The 12571-nt window shown below is 29.3% G+C and overlaps 1 protein-coding gene across 12 annotated transcripts in view; it reads right to left on the bottom strand.

Moving 5' to 3' along the window:
* Nucleotides 1-12571, bottom strand: part of LOC107449379 (regulating synaptic membrane exocytosis protein 2) — a 92847-nt gene that overhangs the window by 58060 nt on the left and 22216 nt on the right. For all 12 annotated transcript variants that reach the window (XR_011636321.2, XR_011636320.2, XM_071178230.2 and 9 more), the window contains exons 3-4: nt 12084-12322; nt 8566-8837 (exon numbers count right to left, since the gene is read on the bottom strand). Coding sequence is in view for 10 of the 12 variants with exons in the window: in XM_071178230.2 (XP_071034331.1) it covers nt 8566-8837; nt 12084-12322 (511 nt within the window). In the remaining 2 variants the exon portion in view is untranslated. The remainder of the gene's footprint in view (nt 1-8565; nt 8838-12083; nt 12323-12571) is intronic.

The following is a 12571-nucleotide window of genomic DNA, read 5'->3' as shown; positions in this document are numbered from 1 at the left end:
TGCTTTTTAGTCTTTTCAGGCAAAAAAAAGTCGCCATAGTGGCCTATGGCCAAAAATAGTTGCAAATAGTCGCATTTTAGTTGCCTGTGGCAACCCTGTTAACATTAAATGAACTTGAAATGTTATGTATTATGTTTACTCTTAATTTTGAATAGTAATAGGCATTTATTTCATTTTTTAATTGAATTAAAAAGGGAGTTAATAAAATAAACTCAATATTTCAGATCAAACAAAGCTTTAAAAAAGTTTTTATCAACGAGGATCGCTTCATTATGTAACACTTATTTAAATATTCAAGCAAGCAATATTCAGTGCAAAAATTTCATTTCAATAGGTTTTTTTTAGAAAACTTACTCAATTTTAAGGAATTTTCAAAAATTTAAAAAAATTAGGAGAATTTTTATTAAACCAATAGACCTGGAGAAACAGGCAAAATCCAGTAGTCTACTTAAGAATCCAGTAAAGTTGGCACCTATGATCCTGTGATTTGTTAAGTTTTTGCTAAATCTAGCTGTTTCACTATAAATAAACACTCACGATAATTAATAAAAAAAAAAACTATATGTAAAATTACCCACTTAAATTTTATTTGTAATAACATGATTAGTTGGACCAAATTGAGTAATAATTTTCTTAACATATAAATTTTTCAATTTTCAGTCTGATTGATCATTTTAATCATATAGAGCAATTTTTTTTTCAACTTATTACTTTTTTAATGATTTATCTAGTCCAAATATTTTAATATATATTAAAATTTTTTTATTTTCATGAAAAGATAAAATAAAATTCTTTAAACTAAATTGTTTTTTTAAATTACTATTTAACCATGAAGATGGGTAGACAGTAATAATAAACAAAATTAACTAAAATGAATGAAAGAAAATTTTAAAAATCTTTTCAATTCAAAATATTTGTCTAACTTAAAAAATACATTGTTCATTAAATTAAACTTTAACACAATTACAGATTTAACTCTTTCTGAAAACACTAAAAACAATTTAAGAAAATTCAAATATTTGAGTTAGATAGCGTTTTTCTCTTGTTATGAAAATAGAGGGAGCTGGTTTGGAAATAAATCATCTTGTCTCTTGTAATGCTCAATTAAGTTGCCAAGTTAAAAAACATAATTCATTTTACAAGTAAATTATTACATTCAAAAAACTGCTAACAATCACTTCAACATTTCTTTCTATATTTTTATGAAAAATGATCCTGCTTCTAAAAATTCCTATATGTGCAAATATTTCCCGATAATATAATTGAAAGAAGAATCTTAATTAATCTTATCAGGATTTAATGATTTTTTTTTAATAAATTACAAATTATTCAAATTAAAATTGCAAAGCATTTTAATTTAAGATAATTAAATTTTTTTAATGATTTTCAAAATTTTTAAATTTAATGTTTTATTAATTACTTTCAATTGACAAAGTGCATTAGCACTTAGTGTGTAATAAATTAATAAATTTCAACACTTATGAAATGACATTTAAAAAATCTAAAAACACCTTTGGATTCTTTGAAATGCTAATTTAAAACGAAAAGCAACAATTTAATGCAGTTTTATATATACATATACATCTGTAAAAAGTAGTTATTTATTGAATGTGGATTGTTTTTCAAAAATTTGTTCAATTTTTTTTTCTTTAATTTTTTCATTTTATTTCAACATTGCAATTTTTGTATCTTAAAGTATATTAAAAATAAATTAGTACAATATAGCATAAAAAAAGCTGTTTAAAAGATAAATTCATAATACCTAATTTTTAGTGTAATTTTTTAATTAATGAGTTAGTCACTCTATACAGAAAGATTTGACAACTTGCAGTAAGGTAAGGCATGAAGCAACGCACTTTATTTTCTCATTTCAAAAAGTAAATAAATAAAATAAATAAAAAAATGTGCGATATGCCTATTTTAGCCTGTTTTTCAGTAATTAATAATAAGATATTTCTATTCGATTCTCGATAAACTTCAATCGTGCAATTGCATGTATTGTAAGAATGAAATAATTTTAAATGCTACGTTTAATGATATAGTTTGGAACATATTCTTCTTAATTTTAATATTTCAATTATTACTATAGTTATGAAATTTAGTTAATTATTAGCTTAACATTTTAAATTCTTTTTTTCTAAATCAATCCAATTTAAATATAAAAAATTTGATTTAAATTAATCGGATTTTTAAAAAAAAATTTTAAATAAATTTTTAAAAAATGAACTTTTTTAAACCAAGGCAATAGTTCTTAAAGAAAAAAAAAAGTATCTACTTTCCTTGAAAATGAAAAGAATATGAATGGGAGAAAGCTTCAGAGCAACAGTTAGATAATATAAGGAAAATGCATCATTTAAGGCCTTGAAACAACATTCTTTCATGGCTGGGTTTTGATTGTTAATTTAAATCTAATTTAGTTTTTTTAAGGAATAATATAAAAATAATAATTGTTTTTAAACATTAGATGGAATCTGTCACTAAAGTTTACATGTTATACATTATAATATTTACTTAAAGGCTAGTATTGAGTTGTGATAATACTCAATCAGGAAAATATAGCAAGACTTGTTAAAACAGAAATACAAATTACGCACACCCCATTTTTAGATTAACTTCTGCAAGAAATAAGTAATGCGCATAATAAAATAAAATAAAGGAAAAAAAGCAATTAATGAAAATTTTAAACAGAAATAAATGTATTTCATACTTATTACTTTTCCATTCAACTTCCATGCGTGTTGAAGAAGTTTTCGTATTAACGACAGACCATTTAAAAATTTCAGACTCTCATTGGAAACTGTACATAAATAGTTGTGGGTACTAAGCAAGAATATACTTTCCTGTACTGTAGTTTTTCCTAAACAATATTCCTACAGACCCATAAGATATGTTGCAAACTTCTTTTACTTCATCCAACTTCATTAAATTTGATTTTATCTTATAACGGGTATTGAAAAGTCAACCCATTATTTTAGGTTCACAACAATCAATGTTCATTTCCACAGCTTTGTAACCTTTGTGCCCAGCCCAGAAGATAAGGAAACTCCTGAATCAAGCAACTCCTGAGATCATTTACCTCCCACACACCACAGGCTATTTTAGTATGTCAATCTATATATTGTGAGACCCTTTATAATAGCCTGTATAATATGTGGCCCACACAACTGACTATTTTATATTTTATTTTATAACAGGCGTTGAGGAAATAAAACTTTTTTTTGAGCTTAGGACTATCAATATTCAACTCCATAGCCTTGCAATTTAGAATCCAACCCATAAGACAAGGGAATTCTTGGATCAAGCATTGAGTTAATGATAGCTTTCATTTAGAACCCAACCCATAAGACAAGGGAATTCTTGGATCAAGCATTGAGTTAATGATAGCCTTCATGAAGGACTTTTTTTTAAGGAACTAACCCACATTTGCAGTACATGAAGAGAAAAACAACAAAAATATCAACAATTTGCTGGAGGGCAAGAGGACTCTAAACCATGATCCATCCACCAGTGAGGATATTTTTCATCAGCCTTGTGGTCAGTTCAAAACAGAAGAATTATATCGACAAACATCTGTGAGATTCGAACCTGGGTCACCTCTTATTGGGAGTAAGAGGATTATTCTTTCTGAGTCACCAGATTAATCCTCTTCAGAGCCCTTGGGCAGAAACAAAATTTAACTGCCCTTACATACCCACACTTAATGGTGTTTCATAATCATTACCCTTTTATTATTTATTTTAAAATATTTGGCTTAAATAAATCGTTTCCAAGCAAGCAGTCTATTTTATATTAAAGTTGAGATCACAGAAGTATCAACAAACTTGAGAATTGGTGCAGCTATAACTTCAATCTAATGATTCATTTTTATGGGTCAACTTTCTCATAACAAAGAGCTTTAGTTCAGAGCTAAAAAGCCTTTCTGCTTGCGAAAGTCTAGAATGTTGTAACGTTTTGTCTATTGACCAATCGCCGATTGCACCAATCAATGGAATACTAGCTAAATGCTGATGTTTGCTTACATTTGGGCTTTATTTACATTTGTTTAGGTGAATGAGGGGTTTGCCACCAGGGAGCAGAGTTATTAGTTGCTGCATAATATCAAAATTAAGGATTAGCACAGGTATTTTAATAGCTAATGTTGAGCCACGACGACTCAGGGGATAGAGCGTTCGCCGTCCAATGAGGCGATCCGGGTTCGAATCCCAGTCGATACGAATTCCACATCCGGCTTGCCCCAACCACAGTGCTGACGTGAAATATCCTCAATGGTAGACGGATCATGGGTTAGAGTCTCCTAGCCGTCAGTCTAACCATGGAAGGTTCTCATGGTCTACCTCTCCATGTAACGCAAATGCAGGTTAGCTCCATCAAAAGAAGTCCTCAACGAAGGCAAATTTCTCCTGATACTCGATCCAGGAGTTCCTTTGTCTTCAGGATTAGGTTCAAAATTACAAGGCTACGGAGTTGAACATTAGTAGTCGTAAACCCATAAAATTGGGTCGGCTGTTTAGCGATGGTTATAAAATAAAATAGCTCATATTAGACACCTAGTTGTTGGCATCAATAGTATGTAAATTCTAAGAGCATAAATAGAGCTCTTGTCTGCACAACAGTGCACTTAGATTAGTATTTCCAATGCTTATAATTATATTATGTGTCTTCATCATTGTCCTGCGAGCCATTGCCATTTTGAGTTTATGAATTGCTGTTTATGTCAACAGGTTCCTTTTCCGTGGCATCCTGTTCACCTTTAAGTGCAACACTAGAAGTGATGCTTCAGTTTATGTAAGAACCTGTTTTTCTCGAACTGCATAATTATTTTGGCCTCTAGCAAAAGGAATCATGCATTCCTCTCAGTTGGGGTGTGTTATCTTAATGAAACTACTTTTAATGCTTTTGGAAGAAAGCATGTAGCAAACCTAAGCGGCGCAAGAACGTCAGAGGGAGAACGTCTCAATGTTTACTGGACAGCACGTTATGGTTTTTATTCTTAAGAATCTAGTATTTTTATAGTATTAGTGAATTTTTTTTGTGAACAGTATTTTTCCAATTTATGTTTCTGTAAATAATATTATGATCTTTGTTAGTGATTATTCGAAAGAAATCAGACAATTCTCATAATACTAGGATTGACACTAAAAGCAAAAGTAAAAAAACAAGCCTTTTAAACTGGAAAAATCAATTCCTTTTTAGATTTATGAAAGATTCTGATCAATTTACGGAAACTGATTACTTTTTACATTGTGAGGTCTCTTTTTTTCCTAACTTGTGATAGGAATTTTTCATTAATGAAAAAGATGTGAGTTAATTTACTGTATGGAGTAGGGGTCAGCAAATATTTTAGTATAAAGGCCAGGCTGACTCCTTCAGTAACTCTAAAGATGTAAAGCATAATCCTCAGAGCAGGGTTGGTGTTTTGGACATCCTAAACTGGTTTTGGACAGGACATGTGGGTTTTACTGTCTTAAACTGTCCTAAAGTGTTCAAAACCTTGAACTTCGGTAAAAGGTAAAAATTCTGTATGTGTAAACAATGTATACCTTGTAATAATTACATATATTAATAAATATTTGATACTTTTTATACAATTTGTTTTTACTTATTAAAGGAAAATAATATAATAGGAAAAGATTTATAATTTTTGAAGCTCCACAATTCATTGAACAACGAAAGTGAATACCTTTAAATGTGAATAAATATGCTTTTAATACCGATAAATTATGTTTTTGCATAAGGATAACGAATACAATATTAAGGATAATAATAAACTTTTTTAATAAAACAAAAACTAGTCTTCATTTTGTTTTTCGTTCAAAAATTAGCATTTTATTTTTCATAATACTTTTTTTTAAAATTGTGACATAATTTGAGTAAATAGATTTTGGATAGTTTTGGACAGGGTGGTTTAAACTGTGGATTAATCCATTCTGTCCTAAATCTAGCTAATTCTGCCGCAGAGGCATTATATTCCCAGAACCCTTATAAATTTGATTTAGATTGACTTTTGAACACATCTGGAGAAGTCTGAAATGGAGCCTCTGTTAGGTAGCTCAAAACATACTGTAATTTTGAATTATGCACTAACCATCATTGTGGGATTAGGCAGCGAGTGAGATGTTTATAAAGAGAAAATTTGCCCAATAGAATTGTGATTAATTTGCTTTTTCGACAAAATTATATTTATTTTGCCAAACTTATGATATTTATTCTTCCTAAAATTATTTTTTGCACAAAAATAATTGTCTGAGTTCTTCTCTCATTATGAAAGTTAATTTGAAGTGGATTATATTTAGAGTGAACAATATATCACCACCAAATATAAGAATTACATCTAATCCTTCAAAGAAATGTTTTCACCTGTTCATTGCAGCAAGTTAGGTGATAGAAAATTTTATTTTTGAGCATTCTTTAAAAGTGATTTTTAAAGTTAATGAAAATTTGGAAAATTTTTTTAATCATGACTTCAATTAATAACATTTCCTAACATTTAAAAAGCTGAAAAATGTGAGAACATTTTAAAAAATAAATGTAGTAATATTACAATACAAAATTTGATGCATTTCTCAGAACACAATTTTAAAAAGTACTTGAACAAACTTTCATGTATGATTAAGAGCATTTGAGATGATTAAAAATACAAAAATTGTATATAATGTTTAATGTAGATATCATAAGTGTGATGTAAAATATGACACATTGTTTTTCTTAATTAAACCTTTAGACAATTTAGTTAAGTATTATGTAAGTTTTCAGTAATTCAACTAATAGGCTAACAATCTAATTTTGTCTATTTAACTATCTAAAATGTTAATAAACAAGGTTGCTACTCAAAAAGAAGAATAAAATTCACCAGGTTAAAAAAATTCCGATCTGTTATCACAGCTTGTACTAGCAGTGCAATGGATAAAATATACAGTAAACCACAAAAATTAATGTTTGTAATTTATACATTATATTATATATTTCATTTTAATTAAAAATAAAACTCCACTACAGAAAAAAATGGCATAAAATATAATAGAAATAGATCATATAAAGGAGAAAAAATATTTAAATAAAAATATAACATTTTATCTCACTTATCCAACACAAAAAACAAGAATTTTGGCAATTTGTGAGTCAATAATAGAAACTTTTGACAAATTATCCCTGCATAATTTCATATTCCCTTTTAATTTAACCTTATACATTGCATCTGCATGATGCAAAAAAGGACAAGATTGAAATTTTTAAAATAAAGAGATTGTGTATTAAGTCTATATGCAAATTAAAATACAATTATTTTTTATACATGATTGAAAATATTGAGGAGATAAAATTATAAAAAATAATATCCCTTTATAAATGAGATGATTATTAAAATATAAAATTAATTTATTTTAAATAAAAGAAATCATGAATGTAAAAATATTGAATTAATGTTACAATTTATAGGAATTAAACCCATTCAAAAGTAAAATGATAAATTATACAAAAAGCAAGCTTTATCGTCCATGAGGAAAATTTTAAAGAATAATTTAAACAAGAACAGTAATTTGACGTAAATAATAACATTAAAAAAAGCATCTTTTATTTTGATTAAAATAATAATAATAATAAATTAGAGGTATAAACATATTTGTGAGTGAAAATAAAATGGCAAAAATATACAGATAGAAAAAAGGAAAGTGCAAATTATATAATTATTTTCTATAATCTTTAAATATAATAAATAAAATAACATGAAATAAAACTAAAGGATTAAATAAAAGGCAATATATCTGTCCATTTATTATGAAAAATAAATTTTTTTGAGCAGATATTATAGTATTATTTTATAATTTCCATGTGGAACAAAAATCTCTATGCTTCCTGCAAATTCTAAATGACAAGTATAATTAAATTCATTTATCAAGCTAATGTGATACAGGCTTAAGGAAATTAAGAATAAAAAAACATTATTTATCTCAAAATTTAAGAAGAAAAAATTAAGAATAGACGGACTGAAATTCATCCATCTTTCTATCTGTTCTGAATTCTAGCAACTAATTACCTTTACCGAGTTGAAAGTTTTCTAAGTCACAATACCATGCATGCTACAACTCTGTGCCAAATGGAGGAAAAATAAAACTATTGCATATGAAATGCGTTCCATGATAAATGTTGTCACAAAGATTGCATGCTTGGTACTTGCCAAATCAAGCTCCCTGAATTTTCCAGATTTTAGATCAAAAATTTTAAATTCCTTGATTTTTGGGATGATTTTCAAATTTCCTGAATTTTCCCAGTTTTCTAGGCAGCGTAGCAACCTTAAATATAGCTTCAATATTTAAATCTTACTTTTAGAAAACTTTTTAAATGGGTACAATTTATTTGTTTTGCACATCAGTTACAACTAATCAGTTTTATAATTGGTGTAATCCATTTTATGAAATCTGAACATTTCATTTTTGTTTTTATATCTGATTTACAGCAATTGCAGAAAAAAATAAAATTGTTGAAAAGGGAGTGATTGGCTGATGAATCATGGCAACATGAATAATGTATAGTAAATAAAATTTTCAGGTAGAAATGTAAGAGACTGACCCTTGTATATTTCACTTTCTGAATCTCTGCACGAGGAAGGAGTGGATCGGGCGTCATCTTCAGAACCGCTGCTCGGCCCATCTCGTCTCTGACGATGTCCACCATTGCCTGACTTTCGAGGTTTGGGGCGAGCAGGAGGATTTTCCGATTGATCTGAACTGAGAGAATCATTCCTAATTTCGAGGGACGACCGACGTCGATGCTTTCTCTGCTGTTGCTGCTGTGTGATGTACGACTGTGCAGATTTCATTTCATATCTTAGAGGCTCAGGTCTGGAAAATAAATTATAAATTTAAATATTATACCTAAATCTAATCTAGACAGCACTAAAAGTTCAGTAGGAACACTTCCAATTTGGAAAGTGCATGTATTTTAAAAATTGCATTTGAATCTCTTTGAAAACCTTAAGTTTGAAAATAAAACAAAAACACAATGAAATTCACTGCCGGTCAATCACAGAATGAGCTCCAAACAGTAGAAATGTTTGTTGGGGTGACATCGTTGAAACTAAAACTTCCTATCAATTATATTTATCCATCGAGTATTTTTCTTTGCCTAAATAGAAGAATTTTGTTTTTTAACCTCAAACAGCTGACCCTATTCAGATCTTATAACTATCAATTTTTAACTCCCTAGCCTTGTAATTTTGAGCCCAACCCAAAAGATAAGGAACACCTAGATCAAGCATCGGAACCAACTAGCCTTTGTGGAAGAATAAAAATTGAAATAATCCACAATTGTGTCACATGGAGAGGAAAATCATAAAAACTTCCTACAGTTAACTCAAAGGTAAGGGATTCTAACCCATGATACGTCTACCACTCAGAACCAAATAGACAAACTGCAGCATTCTGTCATACCTCTCTGAAATGCAGTTAACAAACAGGTTTTCATAGTAACCATAATGCAACGTGCCTTCCACCTCGCGATCATCTTGTGATGAACAGACAGTAGGCAGTGCCTTATCACCCTAATTAATCACAGTGAAAATCAGACTACTCACAGGAGGAAATATATTCTATTTGACAAATAAGCCACCAGCTGTCAACAAAATCACTCCTTGCAAGTTACTGTTAATTATCACCCCTCTTTTAATCATGGTTTAGGAGATAAATTTTATCTTAATTTTACTGTTTTTGCAAAATTTTTACCGTTATAACCAGTTTAAATTGTGATGCATTTAACAATGCCATTTATAGACCAATACAAATAATACACTAGAAATTTTTCAGCACCTATAAAAACTCAGCACACTTGTTCATCTTGATAAATGGCTCATTTTTTAATTCAAATTTTGTTAAGTTAAAATGCATTAAAATTTCAACAATTTGAAAATAGAAATTTAACTAAAAAATATAAAACTGAAACAAATATGACACATTGAGAAATTTTTCTTTTCTTAAATAAGTGATACTCATAGATGATACAATACAATTACTTTGATAATTCATATTTCATGACAAAAAAAAAAAAAAAAAAAATTTTTAATTTATTTTCACAACAAACAATTTTGTAAACTTTTGTTCAAAAATAAAAACATGTATTCTTGTCAATGAAAAAATTTCATTAACTACAAAAAAAATATGATTAGATTGATAAACTCAAAATAAACGTCTATTATTTTGAGCTCTCAATGTCGACTTATTTTTGAAGTTGACATTTTTCCGTTAACAAGTTCAGGTTTCCGCTCAGTTTCTTGTGATTTTTCTTTTCATGATAACTCTCTTAACAGTTCTAGGATATTAATGGCTTTTAATTAAATAAAAATTTTAGTAGCAGATTTTGCATTCTTTCCTTTTTATTTCTGTTTCCTTTTAAATACTCGTTATTTTTTATTTTTCCCACTCACCATTTTGATAATTTAATCTTTCTGCATACGAAAACACCCTTTCTTTTTCCTTTTTATATTTGCTGTGTTAGCTTTGGTCAGTAATTAATTCACTTTCAAGACTTTTATTAAAAATTATACAGTGAATTCGCGATAACTCGAATCTGATAGGACTGACGAAAAACTTCGACATATCGGAAGTTCGACTTACCGTTAGTTTCGGTTTTGGACTTTCAAAATATTGTTGGATTATTTAATTAATGCTGATTAATTACAAATCTCCTAAATGCTTACAATATTTAAGATCATTTTTCTGACAAGCCATTTACGATAAGACTGTTTGAAGCACTTTATGATACCCTGGTTCATCGGCTGCAACTTTGCTGTTGTGTTTGGCGGGAGAAACTGCAAGTTTACTGCTTTCAAATTAGGTAGATCACTATGCGCTGTGCATTTATCCATAAAGAGTATCAGTTTTCTTTTCTTAGCGAAGAATTTCCGATCCAATTTTCTTACATAGTCTTCAAATAATACTGATGTCATCCAAAACTTTTTGTTACACTTGTAATCCAAAGAATACGTTTTTACATTCTTGAAACATCGGGGATTTCGGTATTTTCCGATAGCAAGTAAGGGCAATTTCTCTGTTCCAGACGCATTTCCTCCAACTAGGACAGTCAAACGTTCCTTGCTCATTTTACCCCCTGTGCAGTTTTCATCCTTAAACATCATATTCTTATTTGGAAGACATTTAAAAAATAAACCCATTTCATCAATATTGAAAACGTCATTTGAACTGTATCCTTGAAGTAAATTTGGTAACGTTTCATTTAACCACTGTTCACATACTTCAAGAGGGACAGCTTTAGCTTCTCCATGAAGAGTGCGAAAGACATTGTGTGTGTGTTGCAAAGGAAGGGACAAGATATCAGCTCCTAGGTTTTTTTTCTTGCTTCAAAAGATCGAAAAAAAATCGAGTTAAAGGAGTAAAATTCGAGTAATCGAGAATAATTAACATGAAATTGAAGATAAAAGGGTCGGGACCTCATAAAAAAATCGAGTTATAGTAATATTCGAGTTATCGTACTTCGAGTTATAGCGAATTGACTGTAGTAAGATTATAAAGAAAAAAGAATAAATAGCAATCAATATCAAAATTTTATCTTGTTTTAATTTAGCATAATTAGATATTTCTAATAGGAAAATTAATGCTGATGGGAAACTAATTATAATGCACTTGGACGAAAAATAATTAAAAATGTAATTAATGTTAAAAGTAATAAATTAAAACCCTGATGCATTTTTTTTCTATGCTAAAATTTTCTTAAATCATCCATGCTGCTTCTATGAATATTTCTGCAAGAAGTCTAACGTTTTGCCACAATGTCGCCACGATTTACCAGGGGGTTTATCAATATTGTGTTATCAGTTTCTAATAAGTTATTTTATTTTGTTACTGGAGTTGAATTAATAAGTTTAAAAAGCTCTTCCTTCTTACATAGTCTCATTCTATGTTCATTTAAGAAAGACAAGATTACACTAGCGTTAGGGTTAAGAATAGATACTATGTGCAATTTCACTATTGTACTAACTAAAATATATTCTCTACATGAATGATTAAAATAAATAAGCTAGATTAGTGACGGAAAGACAAAATGTGCCTGTGATAGATGAAGAAGGTTATATGAACCTTTCAGGTTTCTGGGGATCTTTCTTCTCTTCTTGCCAAAAGGGAGGAAGGTTAGGAGTGGTGATGTTAAGTGAGGACGTAAACTGCCTCGAAAGAAATCCGCCAGCATCCAGCCTCCTCTCTGAATCCTCCTCCAGACTACGCGATCTACCCCAACTTTCCTTTCTATCATTCTGTAACCACTTGCCAAATTTAATAGCCAGCTCCTTCTTCTTACGGCACAGAATGCAAAGCCAGATCTAAAACAAAAAGCAAATATTAACTAACGTATTCCAAAATATATTTACATTATTGCAATTGTAGTCAGAGACCGTGGAACCAACGGGCAGAGAGGCCTCAATCCTGTCACATTTTATAGATGATGGGGCACAGCCCACAGCCTGTTCTAAGATTACAATTTTTCAATTAATATTTTTTGTTCAATTAAATAGATAATTTTTGTATATTAAAATAGATTTTTCTTGCCTTAATTCTAAAAAAAATTTTAA

Source organism: Parasteatoda tepidariorum, chromosome 6 (assembly GCF_982258835.1).
Source record: "Parasteatoda tepidariorum strain Cologne lab strain chromosome 6, Ptep-v5.0, whole genome shotgun sequence".
NCBI lineage: Eukaryota > Metazoa > Arthropoda > Arachnida > Araneae > Theridiidae > Parasteatoda > Parasteatoda tepidariorum.
The sequence above is the reverse complement of the archived record's forward strand: the minus strand, read 5'-3'. Positions and strand labels throughout refer to the sequence as shown.